The sequence below is a fragment of the Rhinolophus sinicus genome, linkage group LG12 (assembly GCF_036562045.2).
Source record: "Rhinolophus sinicus isolate RSC01 linkage group LG12, ASM3656204v1, whole genome shotgun sequence".
Taxonomy (NCBI): domain Eukaryota; kingdom Metazoa; phylum Chordata; class Mammalia; order Chiroptera; family Rhinolophidae; genus Rhinolophus; species Rhinolophus sinicus.
Window position 1 is genome coordinate 60,568,683 of NC_133761.1, and position 21,498 is coordinate 60,590,180.

Consider the following 21,498-nt stretch of genomic DNA (forward strand, 5'->3'; position numbering starts at 1 on the left):
AATGTAACAGTTGGACGGAACATTTTATACCAACCTCTTCATTACATGCTCAGTCCTTCAGGGCCATTCCAACGAAATCCTGGCAGACCATCACGGAGACAGTAGCTCCCAATCCGTGTCATTCTTGAAGCATTGTTTCAATGTATGAAAACAAATATCCTGGTGCAAACCAGTAACTGGTAGCATGCAAACATCTCTTTATTGAATCTGGGATTTGGCAGCTTTCGGCAAAGCTTTTGCAGCATTAGTAAAGCTGACAGACTTGAAAAAGGAATACTGCAGCCTTAGAACGGTGGCTGCCAGAATTTAATGTCAATAATTAAAATTTATTTTGATCCTTACCTACTGTTTATTACTGTTTGTATACACAACAGACCTTACTAATACAGAGATGCACTATTAGATGGAATTACCATCTGTTCAGAGTGAAATGCTGGCATCTGTCTTAGATGCTAAAACTAAAATGATATTATTTCTAACAAAGCAGAATTAACTGCTTTTACTCACCAACTTTAATTTTGAATGTATGAAGGCACCCAAGGTAAAGGCTCGTTGACAAAATGTGTAACAACCTCTGTCGCGACATCTGCATGTAGATATGTTACTTTAGCGGGGGCTCTACGGGGCCTTTTTGGCAGCAGAAGTGACGTGCAGAAACCACACTTTTTAAAATGTTATTTTAGCTTTATAATGTACTAATTACAGTAAGGCATTAAGAGAACACAATTCAAATACATAAAAATTGTATCAGAGACACTACGTGGCATGCAAAATATTTTGATAGATCTGCCCTAAGTAAGTACAAGGAAAGACATTAACTAGACAGAAACTCATCTGAACTAAGTTGCCACAGTGACACCTTTAGGAAAATACAAACTGTATCTTATCTGTGAGACTATTTTTAATTTTCTCCTACACTGACATATATATAAAAGATTTATATTCAGCACCCCCTCCTTTTTAAGCCTGAGTATCCTATAAAAAAGGCCTCTAGCTTTTTGAGGTTGGAGAATTTGAAGTATCAAGGACAGTGATAGTTTCCATACTGATTTTGGATCAGAGATGCTGCTTTCTGAGACGCCAGACTTCAGTTCTGTATATCACAAAATAATAAATTGTGTCACACCAGCGTTTAATGCATGTACACAGTGCATTAACTGTAACTGTAGTACATTTATTTGTGCTAGAGGAGACTTGAAAATGATTAAAAAATCAATACTTTGCTGTCAGAGAAGCAAGTGTTACGATGCATTTAAGTAGTTAATTGCATAAGCCCCATAAAAGCTTCAAGTTTGGGAAGCAGGGACGCCATAATTACCGAGAAGCTACCTTTTGTCAATGGCGGGCTTTAGGTAACAGCGCTTGCTGTCATCGCTGCTGTTTCCTGGGCAGTTCAGAACTCAGGGGCCCTCTTCTCTCTTCACACGGACGATCCTGGGTAAGTGCAATTATTGTTGGTCCTCAGAATGACGGCTGAATCAGGGAGTCTTTGCTCACCAAGGAGGAGCTTCCACTTCAATTCTCAAAAAGCAGTGCTTTTCGGCTTTGTCTTATGTCATAGAACACATAGAAAAATCATGCTATTTATATGCCTTCCTGAAGTTAAGATGCATGGTGGCTCAGAGAGCGGAGGATATAAACTAAGCCAGTTTCCTGGGGGCAGAGGGGACGCATATGTCCAGCACCCCTTTTGGTTTTACTAACTGAGAAGCAATGCCTGAAAATGTCCAGTCATAGACCATTGAAACGAGAAGAGATCCTAGATACAGTCGGGTTTATCGGGCTCTTCAACGAATGAGGTGCTGAGAACGGAGGCACCAAATAATGGATTCGCCGAGAGCCAGTCTAGAACCTAGATTTTCTCCTTGAGGGAGACTAGTAAACAAAGAAGGAAATGGTAAATAGAGTTTGTTCTTCCCCCCAACCCCCCCGAGTCAGAGGATAAACAGTCCATAGGGCAACACTGAGTGACCGCAGAGTCTGAGGGGAGAACCCTTTCCTCTTCTGCTCAGCGATTGGAAAGCAGTTGTAGGTGGTCAGTTGCCAACAGGAAAGTCATGGCTTCATGACCTGGATTTCTTGTCTGCGTCCTGGTCCCAGTGCCCTCTTGCAGGTGGTTTAGTCCAGCAGTGTTTGGCAAATCCCATTTGCTGTGGCAGTTTTGTATTTCTGAGAAAGAGTCCAAATCATTTCCTACAGACAAAGTGCCGGAGGATGTCGTACGAGTATGTTAGTCTGCTTCCCACAGGCTCCTGAATCATGGAAAGGCTGCCCATTCCTGCATCCCTGTCTTCAGGGATAATACAGAGTCGGTGATGTTTTAAGGTATTGACCCAGCCGTGCAGTCTTCAGAGACAACAAAATTCCTTGAAACTAAATGGAGGTTTGATTTTTAAAGACCTGTCATCAGCAAGGGCTTCTCCTCACTTAGCCTTCAGTTCTTACCCCATCAGACTCCACACTACATAAATTTTGAAAGTATAAATTTATGCATAATTATATGCTATTAATCAGATTATAAAGTCATAAGTGCTGCATAAGGGAGAATATATATTATCAAGCATTTTATAAAATAATGCTTATACACAGACGAGCCAGCCTAGAAATCGGGTGACAGAGTTATTGCAAAAAATACAAGAACTTTGTAATTTTATCCCAAGTGAAAACAGACTTTGTACGTTGCTATTCTTTGAAATGATGAATACTGAAGATTCAATTTATACTTCACAGTTATAAGAGGATTTTCTAAATAAATGCATAGCTTTTGAATGTAGATGAACTATATCTTTTTATAATATATAATTTCAAAGATGTGTGATTGGCTAGTAATGCGTTGTATTTGAATAGAGATTTGTTTTGTAAAACCTAAAGCAATTATGCATATTATTTTTAAAAGTAGTTATTGTCAAAGTATTCCACCAAAAATGTATTCTCATATTGTAGCTGGGGAAACTGAGGCAGGTATGTTTTAAGTGATTTTTTAAAAAAATCATGCAGAATTAGAAATTAGAAAATGAAATATAACCTTTAAAAGTCTGCAGAACACTTTCTATTATTCTATGTTGTCTCTTCATTTACTGTTTTGAGATTAACAAATTTATACCTGTAACCCCTTCATTCTGATAATCTGACAAAAAAATCTTGTATTTTCTCTGTCTCTTAGTGATTTTGTGTTTATGTGCGTGGTTTAATTGTTCACGAGTATCTGCTTTTCCTCTCGTCATCATGTGTGTGTGTAACCAGTCTAATTTGATTGAAAATCCCTCCCACTGGGTTTAGGGGAACTCTGAGGATTCTTAGCCAATAGGGCATTCACCTTTCACATAGGCTGGGTGACTCTTCTAAGTGAAAGACAACATACCAGCTGGTAGGTTGTTTGGTCTTTTGTTTTAAGCAAGAGAATAAAAAAAATGTACTCTAGTTCGACTCATTTCCTAAGAGTAGTCAAATTGCTTGGTGGAAGAATCCCCCTGTGAATCCAGAAGACGTCCTCCACTACTTGTTAGAGTTTAAATAGTCAACATCAATGTTAGTGCACTGTCAGTACAAGCGTGCCCTTAATGATGATAAGCATTTTGCTAAGATTAAAAAAAATATATGCTCTTTTAGGAGATATTAAAAAAAAATAACTATTCAGTTGCTGAAATTTATTTTGTTTTGCTTTATTTGACTTTAAAAAAATGTTTTTGACTTTTTTTTTTTAAAACAAAGTGAAAGATTTGGCAGCTTTGGGTCATCGTTGTGGCATCATCTGTTGGCTGGCACAAACTTAATGACCATTCACCCCGCCCACTTCTTCTCAGACCCCACGTGCCCTTTCGTGTCCCCTGCGGGCCCCCTTCAAGCATGACCTGTCTAGCTGGGCCTCTGAGTTACAGTTCCCAGTTAAAGACAAGGGGCTTAGCACTCCATGATTAGTGGTTGGGGCTGGTAGCCACTGGCTGCAGGTTTCCTGGGCGATCCTGAAGGTCGTGGGGTGAGGCCACTCCTGCTCAGGCCAAGGGAATTCTCCAGAAAAGGAGCAGCTGTCAAATTTGTTGGCATATAATTGTTCATAGTATTCTTTATTGATTCTTTGTATTTATGTGGTGCCCATTGTAACTTCTCTTCTTTCATTTACGATTTTATGTGTTTGCACACTCTGTCTTTTTTTCCTTGATGAGTTGGGCTAAATGTTTGCCCATTTTATTCATCTTTTCAAAGAACCATCTCTCAGTGTAACTGATCTTTTCTATTTCCCAAATTTCTATTTACTTATGTGTGCTCTGATCATAATTATTTCCTTTGGGTTTTGTTTTATTATTATTATTATTATTATTATTATTATTATTATTATTATTTTCCGAGTTCCTATAGGTGTAGAGTTAGACTATCTATTTGGAATTTTTCTTATTTCTTGAGATAGGCCTGTATAGCTTTGAACTTCTCTCTTTAAACTGTTTTTTAGTGGCTTTTTGTTTAGTGTCCACATATTTGTGTGTGTGTGTGTGTGTGTGTGTGTGTGTGTGTGTGTGTGTGTTTTCCAGTTTTATTTCTGTTTTTGATTTTGAGTTTCATGCCATTGTGGTCAGAAAAGATGCTTGATATGGATTTCAATCTTTTTGAATTTAGTGAGGCTTGTTTTGTGGCCTAACATGTAAGCTATCCTGGAGAATGTCCCATGTGCACTGGAAAAAAGTCTCTATTTTTCAGTTTTTGGATAAAGTGTCCTAAAATGTTTATTAAGTCGATCTCATCTAATGTGACATATAAGGCCATTATTTCCTTACTAAGTTTCTGTCTGGATGATTTTTCCATTGATGGGAGTAGGGTATTAAAATCACCTACTATTATTCTATTACTGTGGCTTTCTCCCTTTACGTCCATTAATAATTGCTTTATATATTTAGCTCCTGTTTGGGGGGCGTATGTATGATTGTTATAGCTGCTTCTAGGATTGTCCCTTTTACTATGATGTAATGTCCTTCTTTGTCTGTTTTTACATTTTGTTTGTTTGTTTTAAAATCGGTTTTGTTTGATATAACTATTGCTACTCCAGCTTTCTTTTCATTTTTATTTCCATGTGTCTTTTTCCATCCCTTCACTTTCAGTCTGTGTGTATCTTTCAGTGTGAAGTGAGGCTCTTGTGAGCAGGATCTAGATGAGCCATGTTTTTTGATCCGTTCCACCACCCTATGTCTTTTTCTTAGGAGCTTTCAATCCATTTCTATTTCAAGTAATTGTTGATAAGTGTGTACTTATTGCCATTTTCTTAATGGTTTTTAGGTTGTTTTTAGAGTTGTCCTGTGTTTCTTTCTTCTTCTCTTGATTTCCTCCCTTGTAGTTTGCTGTTTTTCTTTAGTGTTTTGTTTGGGTTCCTTTCTCTTTATTCATTGTGTATCTTTTGTATGTTTTTGGTTTATGACTATATGATTGATGTATATCATTCTATATCTGTAGCAGCCTATTTTAAGTTAATAGATGTTTGAGTTCAACTATATTCAAAGTGGGCTACATTTTTTTATTCCCTCCATAATTTATGTTTTTGACGTCATATTTTAGATCTTCTTGTGCTGTGTTTTTCCGAACTAGTTATTGTAGTTTGAGTTGATTTGATACTTTTTTCTTGTAAACTTTGTAGTAGATTTTAAAATGTCTGATTTGCTTTATTTATTGACTATTTGCTGTTATCTGTGAGGTTTTTCTCAGGTTCTCTTATTTCTGGGCATGGTCTTTCCTTTTCTTCTTAAAGAGGACCCTGTAATATTTCTTGTAAAGATACTTTAATGTTGATCTCTCCTTCAGTACTGAATGATAACCTTGCTGGGTAAATTATTTTGTGTTGTAGGTTTCTCTCAACACTGTAAATATGTCTTGCCATTTCCGGCCTGTAGAGCTGCTGATGAGAAATCAGCTGATAGCCTTACAGGGTTTCCTTTGTATGTCACTCTTTTTTCTCTTGCATCCTTCAAGATTGTCTCTTTATCTTTAACTTTTGCCAATTTTAACTTCAAATGTGAGTTTCCTTAGGTGCATCTTATTTAGAACTCTATGCTTCCTGAGCCTGGGTCTGTTTCCTTTCCCAGATTAGGAAAGTTTCCATCCATTATTTCCTTAAATAAAGTTTCTATATTTTTCTTTCTTCTCCCCCTGGGATCCCTATAATGTGACTATTTGATCGCTTGATGTTATCCCAGAAGTCCCTTAAACTATCATTGTTTTTTTTTAATTGTTTTTTCTTTGTGCTGCTCTGATTGGATGATTTCTGCTAGTCTCTCTTCCAGGTCTCTGATCCATTCTTATGTGTTAGCTAATCTGCTGTTGATTCCTTCTAATGTGCTTTTCATTTCAATTATTGTATATTTTATGTCTGCTTGATTCTTTCTTATACTTCCTAACTCTGCGTTGAAGTTCTCCCTAAGTTCCTCTCAAGTTTGGTGAGCATCCTTATGACCATTTCTTTGAATTTTTTACCAGGAAAATTACTTTTTTCCACTTCCTTTGGGTTTCTTTCTGGAGATTTTTCTCGTTCCTTCATTTGAGAGATATTCATCTGTCTTTTCATTCTGTTTGAACTTCTGTGTTTGTTTATGAGACAAAACAGCTGTCTCTTCCAGTCTTAGAAAAGTGAGCTTATCTGTAAGCAGGCTCTGTGTAGACTGTGTGTGCCTGGTGGGTTTGTCAGACAGGTGGGCGCTGACTGGGAGCATAAGGTATTCTGAGCCCCAGCAGCTCTGGGAGGAGAGGCCAGGTGCCATAGCAATGCCCTGTTGATTCTGATTGCTCCCTTTGTTTGGTTGAAATGGGCACCAGGGACCTTGCAAGTAAGCCAGAAGACACCTGGATAAAACCCCCGCCCATCGGATGGAGGTGGATATAAAGAGTAGTGCCGCCCTGTCCTCCTAACCGTGGGGAATTCTGGAAGCTCCCGAGAGCTCCTGCGGTTCCTTGGTCTCCCCTATACAGTCTCTCACTGGGTTGTTGTGAGGACAGAGAGCAGTTTCCAGGCTCTCGGTCTCATGTGGAAAGGTGCTGCTGGCTTGGGTAGTAGATGTCCATCAGCTGTGACTAGTTGGCCATCAGCTGTAGCCAGTTAGCACGGCAGATTGCAATTAGCAAGTGGGGTTGGTTGGTTAGTTGGCAGGCAGGCAGGCAGAGAAGTGGATGGCGGATTGCGGATGGTGTGGCTCTTGCTTCCCGTATCTCCATCCCAGCCGCTACCGAGAATATAGTGGTATGACTCCCCTATCTATGGCTCTGTGGGTGTTCAATTTTGGTCTCACCATATCCTGGGTTCTTATGCGGAGAGGGAGACCAGAGTCCCTGCATGACAGTTGTTATACTGAAAGTGGTCCTGTGTAGAAACTCCCTCTGTGTAGGCTCTAGTCCCAGGTAGTTGAGGGAAGCTGCTTGGAGCCCAGCATATGCTCATGGCACCTGGGCTGGGGCAGAGAGGCTTAGTGTGTATGCTAGCACCCTGTTATTCCTGCTTCCTTGGTTGGGAGGCAGACGGCTCCAGGCCGCATAGCTATAAAGAACTGGCTGCGTCATGTAGCAGGTAGGCCAAAGCCCCCGGTATGGCTTCTGCAGCCCTGTCAAGGTGGAGGGGACCTAACCTGGGATGCTCACTGGCTCTTCTGTCCCGAGAGTCTCCGCAGCTCCCGGTGGGTCCCTGGGGCATCCTCCCTCAGTGTCCCAGCCTGCTCTATGGTCTCTCTCTCTTGCTTGTTGTCAGAAGCTGTCCATTCAGGGCTTGGTTGTCTCGCAGGAATAATCGCTACTTCTACACGTGCATATTTCAGTTTGCTTGTGGGAGGGACGGATTCAGCTTCCTCATATGCTGCTTCCGTCTTCACCTAGTCAGTTAAACTGTTTATTCACATTTTAGATAAACACTGTCTTGTGTTTTCCGTTCCTAGAACCATATAAATACTTGAGACCCTAACGGATTTTATTTTGAGTGTGATATACCCAAGTGCATGTGTACATATGTGTGGATATCTGTGTCTAGAGATAGAAACTACATTCTTGAATGTAACAGTGTTTTTTAATATTTAGCCCCAGCTCACATGAGGCCTCCTCTGGCTGAAGGAGTCAACAGCACGACCATCCGTCTCCGATGGCTCGCACCTGAAGAGCTGAATGGACCTTCTCCTGTGTATCAGCTGGAAAGGAGAGAGTCATCCCTACCAGCTCCCGGGTCCAAAGTGATGAAAGGAATTCGCTTCATAGGAAATGGATATTACAAGTTTCCCAGCACCACTCACCCAGTCAATACAGATTTTACCGGTAAGTGTGTTTGATGTTTGACGTCACTTTACTTTAAAGGCACTAACCCCCAAGGTGTTTTCTATTATTTTGATATACCTTTCCAATGACTTTTTACTATGCCTATTGATAGAAATGCTAATTCAACCCTTTGATTTCTTTAGCTTGATTGCGTTAACATGTCCATCTTTTCAGTATTCTGGGGAAAAAAATAATGGCGGGAAGTGGAGGAAAGAAAAGGAAAAAAAAAAAAAAAAGATGTGAAAAGGCTGCCATTTTGGATCAAAGTATCTGCTAAAAATGGCTCTTGGATACTATTTACCAGAACCTGGTTCTCAGAATATTACTCACCTGCTCTGCGAAAAAGTTCTGTGGGCAAATGAGACTCCGCAATGCGCCATGCTGTGGGAGATTCTCAGAACAGATCAGGAAAGTAATGCCTCTACAAGGAATTATAAGAAAGCTCTTTAACTTTCTTCAGCCAAGTATTCCTAACACTTCACGTGACGTAACGTTTTCTTTACGTACAACAACTGTTACTACACCATGTTCTGGGGAGAGCATGACAGGAAAAGGAATTTCAGGGAAAACATCTTCTCTGGGCCAGGACGACAGTAAGGGAAGGGAGGTATGTGTGTCAGGCACAGAATTCCAAAGCACCAAAAAACTCAGTAACCCATATAAATAATGTTTTAGTACAATATGTTTTAACGTGAAAATCAGTGCAAAAATCTCCAATTGAATATCAAACAAATTAAATAGAGACAGAAGCCAACCCTCAGCTTTGTGACCCAACCTGCCTCATTTGCCTCCCATGGGTCCTGCTCTTACTGGTACTGGTTTTGCAATATTCTGGAAGTCCTGGTACCTGCATAAATTAAAACTTTTAGGAGCACTGCTTCATTCTAGATACAGAAAACTGTACTTATTTATGATACATACTTCACTTTCTCAATTTTTAAACATTTATGAAGATATACATTCTTTTATAAACTCATAATCATGTTCATTTAATCCATGAGAGCGTCATGTTGGAGCAATTAGCTTGTCTTTAAAATGTTGCATATGTTGAGGACAATGAAGTGGGATTTGAATTATAAACTGGAGCTCAGATAGCATTGTGTGATTTGTACCTAAAATAGTAAATACTTTGCTTTTGTGTGAGACTGGCTGCGGAGGTACGTTTGTAATGAATCATGGTTACACTCCAGCTGAGATATATTGAGATTAATGCATACTTAACTAGTGCATCAAAACCATCACTGAGTATTAGAAATGCAACCCCTAAGGTCCCCTAAAATGCTCAACTTCTGCTTGATATTTGTAAATGTCAAAGAAAGGAAGGAAAAAAAAAAAAGTAGGTGGAAGATAACCTACAGATAAAAAGTAAAAGTCTTTTCCTCAAGTGGAAATAGAAACCACCCCACAGGCCCAGCCTTCGGCTTGTAATGTGTTTCTTCCAGGAAACAGCATCAGTTTCCCTCATGCGGGTATAGCTGCTGCAAGCATGTCAGCTTGGATTTGCTGGCTGGCCAGCAGACAGGTTTTTGATGCGATCACCTACGGTCATTGCAGCAAAAGATAGAGTGGCCCGTCCGGCGTTAATAAATTTAGTCTTCTGCGCCATCTCCCTGGCTGCCCTTACACTCTGAGGTGCAAGGGCTAGGGGCAGATGTAGTGTCTGGGAAGCTTTCCAAATTCCTCTTTAAAAAAGTTAGGCTGTAAACACCAGCCCCACTAAACAAGATCCTTCTGTCTATGAGAGAGTCTCCAGCTGCACAGAAAATGTGTTTGCAATACACATTATTCGAAGGATAAGGCAGGGAGATGGCAATTTTGGCTTGAGCTGCCCCCTGAGCTTTGGTGTTCCCTGGAGAAGAACCTCTCGTGCAGGCCCCATGCTGGGCAGTGCTGGCTGTTTTGTTTGTGTCCCTAGGTTGGCCTTACTTTTAAGTCTCTCTTTAGCTTGGAAAGGAACCAGTCTACATCAGGTTATTGGTTTGATCCTCTGGCTCAACTGGCATATTTGGTGGAATAATTTGGTTGAGCTGGGTCATTGCTAAACTAAATTGACCCAGTTAATGAGCTGGGACAATTTTACAAAGCCAGCTCAGCGGCTTTCCTTAAATGTACATTTAAACTAAGTAGAAAGGTGAGTGTATAATGAGTGTTGGACTTATGTAGTCTCTCATTCAAACCCTCTACAACCCTGTAAGGTAGGTATTTTTACCTGCATAGCGCATGAGGAACTGAGGCTTTGATAAGTGGCTTCCTCAAGGATTTCACAGCTCCTGAATTTCAGGGTGAAAAGGTACATGGGAGGCTTCTGATTCTAAAACTGGTGCTTTACTATGGAAATGGAATGGAGTACATGTGGGCTGGTCTTTGGGAACTGAGGAGGAAGAAGTGTCTAAAAGTAATAAATGAGGACGGGAGGTGAAATAGTTATCACCCAAATATTGCTTACCCAACACTGCTAAACTTTGATTTGTCTCCCGGTAGTTACCTTTCTGAGTAACAGTAAATGGTGTCTGTTGTTTATTTATTAATTTCCTCAAAGCCATCTGGGGACCGTTTTTTTGTTTGTTTGTTTATTTGTTTTGTTTTGCCCATAGCAATTAATTCCAAAGTGTTACTTGAAACTAGATGTATAACGTCTGAGTGAAAGTATTTTAAACAGCCCTAAGTGCGACATGTCAGTCCTTTTAACTCACATTCCTATTATTTTATGTAGTTTTTATATTCTGAGGCAAATTTAATGAGCAAATCCTGGAAATCTCTAAAACAATGACATATTTTCAAAGCGAAGAACTATAAAAAGAACTTAGATGGCTTTTGTTTTGAATTACTCATTTCAAAATCTCAAACCCTAACTGAAATGATTACAAAAATATCAGACAACACTCAAAAACAAATATGTGGTGATATGTACTATTATGCACATTTTGTGTATTAAAACATAAGTCAGATTTAACCCATCAATGAAAAGATTTATAAATACATTCATAACACGTTCCAAGGCCACGAGTCTCAGCATAAACTACCTCATTATTGTAGTTCAGGAAATGATTGTCAGTCCTCTTCCGTATTTGCCTACATGTCTTTACCCCATAGGATATAATAAAAACAATTCAAACATGTGAATATATGTCCTAACGTGTCGCTTAATATTGTAAATTACTAAGCTTAGTAATATAAACAAACTCTCAACATCTACCTTTTGGCAGAAATATTAACCAGCTGGATTTTTTTTTTTTTAATCCTTCTTCCTTTTTGATACAAGTGATCATTTAAAACTCTAATCTCCGGGAAGGACATATTATCAGTTATTTACATCTTAGTATGAATTTCAGACCATGCAGTATTCCCTCACTTCTATATGATTAAAAAGTGAAGGCTTTGGGAGCAGACTGATACTTTCAGATCCCGGCCCCGCATTTTTATTAGCTACATGTAATTAGACAGAGCACTTAATCATTGTTGTGACTGTTTTCTTTAAAATGTTACTATTACTAACATTATTGATATCTAGCAGACAGGGAGATTGAGGGGGTAACACACCTAATGAACTTTGCACAGTCTCTGCCACACAGATTACTTACAGTCATTAAACATTAGCTATTAACTAGTATTCATTTAACAAATATTTATGAAGTGCCTATGATGACACAGGAGTTCTTCCAAGAGTCTTCTGCAATTTATAAAAATCAACATTCTATTAATTTATTTACTGTTACACATACAAATATGTTTGCTTAAATGTTACATGTGGGGTATGAAAAACATGCACTATTCCATATTAAAATGTTATACTTAATTTTGTTGTTGAAAATTGACCATCTATTGACTGTTGAGACATTGGATAGACTTTTTCTGTGAGTGAATTCATGCTCATATTCTCACTTGAGGGTTGTACTTTATAACCAATATCTCTAACATCTAAAATTCCAAACCAGTGACTACAGGCTACGATAGCGTCAGAAATTCAAAGTAGAGGTTACTACCAAAGCAATAGGTGAGTTTAAAAACACCGAGATTTTTCAATAGGTTGTTGAGTTATGATTCCTTTTCATAATCCTATGTTCACAATAGAAGATGAACATAAATTGATTCTTTACCTTTACTAATCTGAAGAATTAAGTGATATGGGGAGAATTACTCAATATCAAATGGACATTCAATTCTTGGGTTATATCACACGGTGTGAAGAAGCAGCACATTCAACATAATTTCGTGATCTTGTAACTAGAAAATCATTTAAACACTCATGGTAAAATCTTTTCCTGGTCACATGGAATTAACAGAACTCTCCATCCAAGCAGGAATCTCCACACACGCCCCCCCCCCCCCCGTCCCCCCAACTTCTGCGAATGCAAGGGGAGATCCCTGTGCCTGTAGAGGGGAAAAGAAAGAAAATGCTCATTTTGTGGAGGAATGCAGAGTAAATACACTTGATTTACATAAAGACTTTAGTCCTTTCCATGTAATGCTACTAATCCAAATGAAACCTGGTAAAAACAGAAAGCTGCAGGACTGCTCAGATTGGCATTCCAAAGGTGACCCCCTGTCTCCTTCACACTTTTGTTTTCCTATTAGCAAAACAGGTCCATGATCATCTGGGGGAAGGTTGGACTATTGTAGTATCCGGATGCCAATCACACCAGCCTTTTAACTGCCTTTACTGGTGACCCTGCCCAGAAATCAGGAACTGCCTTTGGGGAGATGTTTGTAGCAAACCACTGGGGATGTGAGCAGCCACGTTCACCTGCACGCAATTCCCTTTTATTTGTGTTTGCGAGAAAAGTGATTACTGATGCTGGGTACCTTGCAGATGAGAACTCAGTACGCTTTCTTCCTAATGACGCTGTTCAAGGACACTAAATGATTGTCATACATTTGGGCTCTTCGTGTTTTTGCCTTCCCGCCCCAAAATGGCTGAACTAACATGCTTTAAGATCCAGAAATACAATTAATTACCGATCTATGGAAAGAGAAATGCACCCAAAATCAATATGCCTTAAAAGCACATATTTTATGTCTTTTGCTGTATGATATTTAGGCGATATTGTTATTATTTTTATTATCTTTAGTAAACGGGGACGTTTAAGCCCTTCATTAAAGGAAAACTGATTATAAGCAGTTACAGTGAAGGTACCAGTAGGGCAAAGTTCTTCAGAGAGACTCATTAGTAAAAGCATATTAATTCTGACCTTCAACACCCTTGGTGTCCCAGTATTTGTTTTCCTCTGACTGGGAGGAAGTCATTTTGCCAGAAAATACTTAAAAAAAAAAAAAATAGAGTGCCAAGTTTTCTTAAAGGAAATTGGAACCAGGGATTTTTATCTACTCTTTGATGTAGATTTTGGCTATTTATTGAAAAACAAACATATGCATCTACTGTATGACCCAGCAGTTTAACGAACAGGTTGTCACAATGTAGAAATAAAGGCAAGAGTAAGACCGTGGGCCTTCGGAACAGAGTAAAGAGGGAAGTGGCTCTTGGGCAGTGACGAGGCTCCTGATATGGTTCCATCAGCGATAGAAACAGGAGATCTGAATGTCCAGTGGAGCTCATCTGTGTAGACTGAGAGGGACAGGGACCCAAATGTGCATGCAGTTCTTAGCATAACAGAAGTCAGATGAACCCAGGGAATGTTAAGAAGTGACATCAGGATGTTATGTAAATGTTTGGATTGTTCAGTTCTCACTACCTTTAGTGGAGAGGTATAAGCAGGTTTCTCAGAAATGCTTTCAGATGACATTGTTGGATGGGAGAGGACCGTTTTGTTCCCCATTCTCCACATTCATTATGAAGGCCAAGGTATGATGGCTACACGGATTTTAGCCCTTGTAATTTTAAAGTGGCAACGTTTCAAAGCACACGTCTGTACTGTCGCCTTGTGTTTGGAATGGTGATGGTAGGGCTGGCCTGGTAGTTGGTTCAGTTTCACTTTGGAATTTCATCTCGGATTGCACACAATAGTTGGGCTTAGTCTCTTTTGGCCTAAGATGTGTAAGACATATGTGTTAAGCTGTATAGTACTAGAGGCCAAAAGAAATTCTCATTCATGGTCCTTAGATGCAGGTGATGTTACTTGTGTGTCATTTGTTACCGCGAGGGTGCTACACCCCGGAGTTGTTTTTGTCCCATTTTGCTGTTGGGAACGAGGTTTTGCACACCTCTTCGACACAGGGTCTCCTTAGGCTTATTAAATTTGGAGGTTAATGACATTTTGACTCTTTTACCTACATATATCATTAGGACTTACTGCAATAGGTTTAAGATGACAGTCACAATACACATATATAGCACAATAAAAAAGCACTTTTAATCTCGAAAGTGCTGTGTAAACAACAATGATCAATGCTGTGGGTGGGCGAACAGCATCAAATTGATTGGATTGTGTGTCAAGGGCAGTGGAGAGGTATTGATGTTGGAGTTCTAGTTTGGAAGGAAGGCAAACATGGTGGCAGTAAAGTGTGTAGATCTGGAGTCAGACTCCCCAGGTTTACAATCTGTCGCCCCAACATGCTGTGTGCAACTTTGCATGAGTCATCTCCCTGGTGACACGGCAGCTCAGGGTCTTCATCTTTAAAGTGGATTATTGTAGGGTTTCAATGCTGGAATCGCAGTAAGGAATTAGCACACGGTATCTTTGTGGTTATTGTATAAATGCATTTATGGCTGACATTTTTTAAATTCAGAATTTTGAACCATGAGCCGTTCCATTCACACATATCTTTTACACGCCTAAACCACATAAATCTTAATGATACTCTTTTATAACCTCTTTCTACTACATGTTGCTGAACATTCACTTCGTTTTACTCAATCTGTGAAATTCTGACCTTTGTTTTTTCAGTTGCTATCTTCTTTCTCAAGAGCTTGCATGCTCTACCTCTTATTTCTGCATTTCTAGTGGTTAGCTTTAAATTTTAACACACACTTGTACATCTAACTCTATTTCTTCTCTCTTCCTCATAGTCAGTCTTAGAAAATAAGACTCTGTATGTCCATTTTCTCACCTACCAATCAGTCCACAGTCCATTTTTCCACGTCTTTAGTATAAATGCTTTCTTCAAGATTAACAAAGATTTTCCAAACAAGGGACTTTTCTTAATCCCCACCATTTGTGCCACTACACAATATGATACCAGTATATCCTTTTAAAAAATAAAAAGAAACCAAATATTTATCACCAGATTTCCTCTTGTATTTTCTGCAAACTGTTTTTCAAGCCTCTTGGCTCTGCTTTTTACATTCACCTTTAAATGGAGGAACTGGGTCATTTGGTCAGTCCGTATACAGCTCTTATTCCTTTCACCCCATTTGCCAGAGGCTATGCTTGGTATTTTAGAAAGGGTCTTGAGCAAAACAGGTGTGGTCCCAAACCTTAGGGAGCTTAAAATCTTGCCTTGAAATCATGCATCAAATGCATAGTTAAATAACTACAAGTGACTTCTGTCTCCAGCTATGAGGCATATCAAAAAAATCTTCCTTCAAGGGAAATAAAAGAAAAAAAAACTCAATAAAATTCATTAAAAATCTTGCTATTTAAAGACATTACTGAGGAACTACCTAGGACGGTCAGGACTTGTGAGAGTGAGAGCCCAGAAATAGGAGAAACATTTAGGTGAAGCTTTAATTTGTCTTTGCTTTTTCCTTCTGATTGGTTGATTGATTTCTATATTGCATAGTATGGGGGTGGGGGTGGGGGGCAGAAAGCAGGGCTTGAAAGACAAAACATTAGAGTTCAGGGCCTACCAAAGAGAAGGTCCTGGTAAATAGGCCAGGCTTTCAGCTGAAATCCTATCAGCAAGTGTAAGCCAGAGATAGACCAATCTTCCCAAAGCCAGGAGTAAAGCTGCAACCCATCTCAACTACCAAGACGATAAAAGTTATCTGCCTGCCAAAACATTGAAATGTTTGTTGAAAGAAGATAACATCAACTAGAGTCTATAATTTTTTGTACACCGTGTCTGGTATTGAATCCAAAATTACCATGAATACTGAGAAATAGGGCCAAATGGAAAAAAATAATAAATCCTCAAGTAATCTAGATGTATTGGCAAATATATATACACACACACATATGCACACAAACACACACATATATTTCGAATGTTATATACACATGTACACATATAAATATATCATGCATACACATATGTATACATATTATCCAGACACAGATTTTAGCATAAGTATGATAAATATTGTCAAGAAAATAAATTAAAGATGCATAATTTAAACAGAGAACTGGAATATTTTAGAATAAGAATTCTAGAATTGAAATAATAGCAAATTAAGATCTTAGTAGATAGAATTTCAATTTCATCCCAATGGAGTAAATGGTATTAGATTTATTATTAAACAGTGAAAGTTTAAATGCGTGTATTGGAAAAAGCATAGTTAAAACTCAATAATTTAAGCTTCTAGCTTAAGAAAACAGAAAAAAAAAAAGATACCAAATAGAACCCTTGAAAATTGAAAGGAGGAAGTAATAAAAATAAAAGCAAAAATCAATGAAATAGAAAACAAAAAGTACAATTAAGAAAATAAACAAGACCAAAAAAAAAAAAAATCTGTAATTCATCACATTAACCTAATGAAGATGTTATCTTCTAAATTATCCCCATGGATTTAATAAATACATTTGATAAAATATATTTATTCATGGTAATATCTCAGCAAATTAGGAATGCAACGTTCTGGTAAATGTGTTTTTATAAAAGTCTACTAATAGTGAAACAGTGAATGCTTTCTTCTAGTGGTCAGGAAAAGAACAAGGAAGTCCACTATTAAACTATTTTTTAACATTGTACTGGAAGTACTACCCAGAGCAAAATAGCGAAATAATAATAGTAATAGTAATAATAATAATAAATACATTAAGAATGCTAAAGAAGTAATAAACTATATTTGGAGATGTCATGATTCTATACCAGGGGTGCCAAAAAAATGCATCCACATGACTTGTATTCATCTTTTGTTATTGGTATATATTGAGTATTACAATTTTAATAGTTTTCCTTTCTTAAAATGTGTACACACTTTTTGGCACCCTCTGTATATACCATTCAGATAATATATAATCTGTTATTTAACAAATGCATTTAGCAAAGATGTTAGATAAATGTCGTTGTACAGATATCAGATGGTCCTACTGAACAGCAAAAAACAAGTGGAAGATAAAAAAAGAAAATTAAAGTACCATGTATAATAGAACTAAAATACGTAACAGATTTAGAAATAAATCTAGTACAAGATAATACAAGACCTCTATACTGAAAACTACAAAATATTACTGTGAGAAAATAGAGAAGACCTAAATACCAAATGGAGAGATATTTATGTTCATGGATTTGAAGACTTACTGTTATGAAATACCGAGTCTTTGTGATTTTGTCTGAGGAATCCATGTAGTCTCAGTCAAAAAGTCAAAATCCCAGGATTTTTGTGGAAATTGACAAGCTACCTCTAAAATGCATATGGAAAGGCAAAGGACTTAGAGTAGCCAAGGTTATTCTGAAGGACAAAGCTGGAGGATTTACGCTACGGCATATCAGGACTATCTGTAAACCTTCATTAGACAAGGTGTATAGGCATAAAACGTAAGGATAGACAAATAGACTCATGACATACTGCCATATATGTATCCAACCAAATGCTTACATATGTGTACCAAGAACATGCGCGAGGTTGTTCATAGAAAGTTGAATACTAATACTCAAAAGCTGTTAACCCAAATTTCCATCAACAATAGAACGGACGATAAATTCTAGAGTATGGACCACGTGTAGCAGTAAAAACGGACTGACTATTGCTGCTCACAGCAACATGGGAAATGGCATGTCCTGTTACTGAGTGAAAGAGGCTAGAAACACAAGCGTCAGTTTTTCCATTTATGTAAATTTCAAACATAGGAAAATGAATCAGTGGTGATAGAAGCAGAAGGGGTGATAGCCCAAAGGTAGCAAAGAGGAGACTTGTGAAAGTCTGAAATTATTCTGTATTATTAGTCTGAGAGGTGTTTGTGTGTGTGTTTACTTTGTAAATGTCCAGCCATCAAAATATATCGTGATGATTTGTGCATTTCATTGTTATGTTATAATTTAAAAAGAGTCCAAAAGTAAGATGTAGAAAAGTATAATAAAAGGTCACAGGAACATGCAACCCAGTTTAAGAGGATTGATAAAAGCCTCCCAAAGGAAGAGTTTTAGAATCTGAAAAAGGCTGTTTGAGTGAGCTAGGCAGAAAAGTGACATAGAGCAGGTTAGGTAGAGAAAGTAGCACATGTAAGAGTTTTGATGTGGGAGAGGGTATGGTACATAAATAAACAAATGAACAAAGATGCAAAATGGAGAGAATCCACTACAGCCAGAGCATGGAAAGCAAGAAAAATGGAGCCCGATGTGGTGAAAATACAAGAAGGAGCCAAGTCATGCAGGGTCTTTTAAGACCCCCACATCAAGGGTTTTAAACTGAATTTTGTTATCTTTACAAGACCATTTTGTAGGCTGGGGTCTGATGCCAAGAGTATTTTTAATAGGGGTTTGCTAAATTACACTGATATTTTTTACTGAGATCATACATATGTTAAAAACAGAAAATTCTGAATCCCATCACATATCTATTGCATCCTAATCCCTGGGGAAGTAGCTAGAAAGTTACATTTTGACAAGTTATCCATATCTATTCTGTTAAACATACACCTACTATATGATCCAGCTATTCCTCTCAGGGATATTTGTCTGAAAGAAATGAAAGAATTTGTCGACATAAGACGCCTGCACATAAATATTCATGAACCTGTATTCACCATAGCCAAAAACTAGAAAAAACAACCACAACAAAAACACCCATCAATCGGTGAATGGATACACAAATATGGTACATGCACGCAATGATACTACTCAACAGTACAAAGGAATACGTGAGAGGTGGACAAGTCTCGGTTGATATGCTGAGTAAAGAAGGCAGAAGAGTACTTAACGCTAATTACATTTCTATAAAGTCCTTAAAAACACAAATTATAGTGACAGAAAGGAGATCAGTGATTGCCTGGGACTGAGAAAGAGAGGGTGAGGAAGTGTCTAGAGTAATCCTAGTGGTTACACAGGGACCCATCTCTAAGCACTCACTGATTTGTACCCTTTGCATGGATGAAGTTTATTGCATGTAAATGACACCTCATTGAAATGGATAAAATCAAAAGTTCTCCAGACGATTCTTGAAACATTCAGGAATGAGAACCATTGACCTACATTGTAATGGAAAATGGCGTTAGAGAAAAATCAGTTTTTATATTATTTAATTTACTGGTTCCGAATGTCTTTAGATAGAGACTAAAGCAATGTAGTGTATGCTTAGGCTCAGCTCTCCACATTTCACCTGAAACAAATTGGTATCCACTATATGTTATAAAACAGGAAAATGAGTTTTACTAAGCTATGATAATAGCAAGATCTGCATAATACTAAAAAAACATTGTTTTTCTCCACAATTGAGTTTCTTTTGATCTCATTCACATCAGGACAGAACTTTTCAGAAACAGAAAGGGCTGTCATTTGTCTATTTTTCAGGTGTTTGATCATAAGGAACAGTTTAATCCGTAAAAGTAGGAAATATATTTTGCATCTTCCCTAGACCAGTTCTTGCGTTGATGGTATTACCCTCTGTGATGTATTTTTTATAGCTCATATAATTGGTGTTAATATGCTATGTTATTGAGATTAACTGGGAAAATAGTTTGCTGAAAACGGATTTCTTCTGCATACTTGTAAATTCAGTAGTCAGAAAAAAAAAAAAAGAGAAATATAATTAAGGATTGCGAAATCAATTTTACCCTCAGTTAAAATGTGTTGAGTGGAGGCAGTTAGTGGCGACCTACACCTAATGCTTCTCTCTCTTGTTTACTTCATAGAACTATGCAAATCAGAACTTTAATTTACAGAGCTGTTCATGCCTCATTAAAAACTTTCAGCAAGGATCCTATTTTGAGGTTCCCTTTTTCCTTGTTTCTAGTATGCAACATCTCTGTTTTGTGGGTGTGTGTAGGACAATGCACATAGGAATACAATCTAAAGGGCATATATGATATGAAAGCTTTCTGTACATTACATCTCAGGGAAAGACACTGGCAGTGTCTGTTAGTTGTTTTCCAAAGTGGTTAATTTCTCCTTTTACTTTCTTGTTGTTTTTGTTAGTTTCTGTTATGTGCTATTAGATTGAGAAGATGGCTGGAATCCAGTAGACTTGTTTCCTGCTCTCACAGGTCTTATGGGAATGGAATCTATGGCTGTTTGACTGGTTTCAGCCATTATAATATACTGTTATTTCTCTACCCGATAGTTTGCTACAGCCAAAACCAAGAAAACAACAACAATAAAACGTTTGTAAATACTGTATTAGGACTTAACCTCAACATAGCTAGATAGATAGTCTGCGGTATAGACATAGATTTGGTACTTGTTTCAGACATCCTCAAGTTTTTGGTCTTGCACTCAGCTACCTTGTCTTACCCATTGGCCTTGTCTCCCTCAAGAAGGAAAACATGACCACCTGCTTTGTACCCTGTACCTTGCTGTCCTGGTCACTGTCAGCACAAGAATGAATGTCTGACCAGAGCAGAATTGATAGGTTCTCACAGGAATTTGGAGTTGGGTCTTCCCTGGGCTGTGCTGTGTTCCTAGACTGTTTTAGAACACACTATTCTATCTGGGTGATAAATTCCTTCTTTTGCCCAGAGTACCTTGAGTCTAAACATGCAGCCAGAGATTCTTAATTTATAAGATGCCACCAGTATATGAATGGAAACCGAAGCCATAGAAATAGATTAAATATGCAGGCTAAAGGATGGACCTTGGGTGAACAAAAAGGATTCAGGGATACTCGGTGAAAGATAACCAGGAAGGAATAGCCACATATGTGAATGAAGCACCTGACTTAGAGTCACGGATAGTTGCATGAAGTAGGTAATAGTCACCAACTTAGTGTTTCCCAGTGGTCAGGTAAACTCACATCTGAAATCGATGGTGGAATTTTATCATTTCTAAATTTATTTTTTAATTAGAGTTGACATACAATATTGTAACAGTTTCAGGTGTACACTTAGTGATTAGATAGTTATACCTTGCAGAATGATCACGATAAGTCTAGTACCCATCTGTCACCATACATAGTTATCGTGATATTATTGACTATATTCCCTATGCTGTACTTCCCATCCCTGTGACTATTTTTATAAC

The 21,498-nt window shown here is 38.1% G+C and overlaps 1 protein-coding gene across 1 annotated transcript in view; it reads left to right on the forward strand.

Annotated features, from left to right (window-relative positions):
* The window catches only part of USH2A (usherin), a 582,349-nt gene that overhangs the window by 164,879 nt on the left and 395,972 nt on the right, over window positions 1-21,498 (forward strand). Inside the window, exon 20 of the mRNA XM_074316330.1 lies at window positions 8,038-8,268. Coding sequence (XP_074172431.1) covers window positions 8,038-8,268 — 231 coding nt within the window. The remainder of the gene's footprint in view (window positions 1-8,037; window positions 8,269-21,498) is intronic.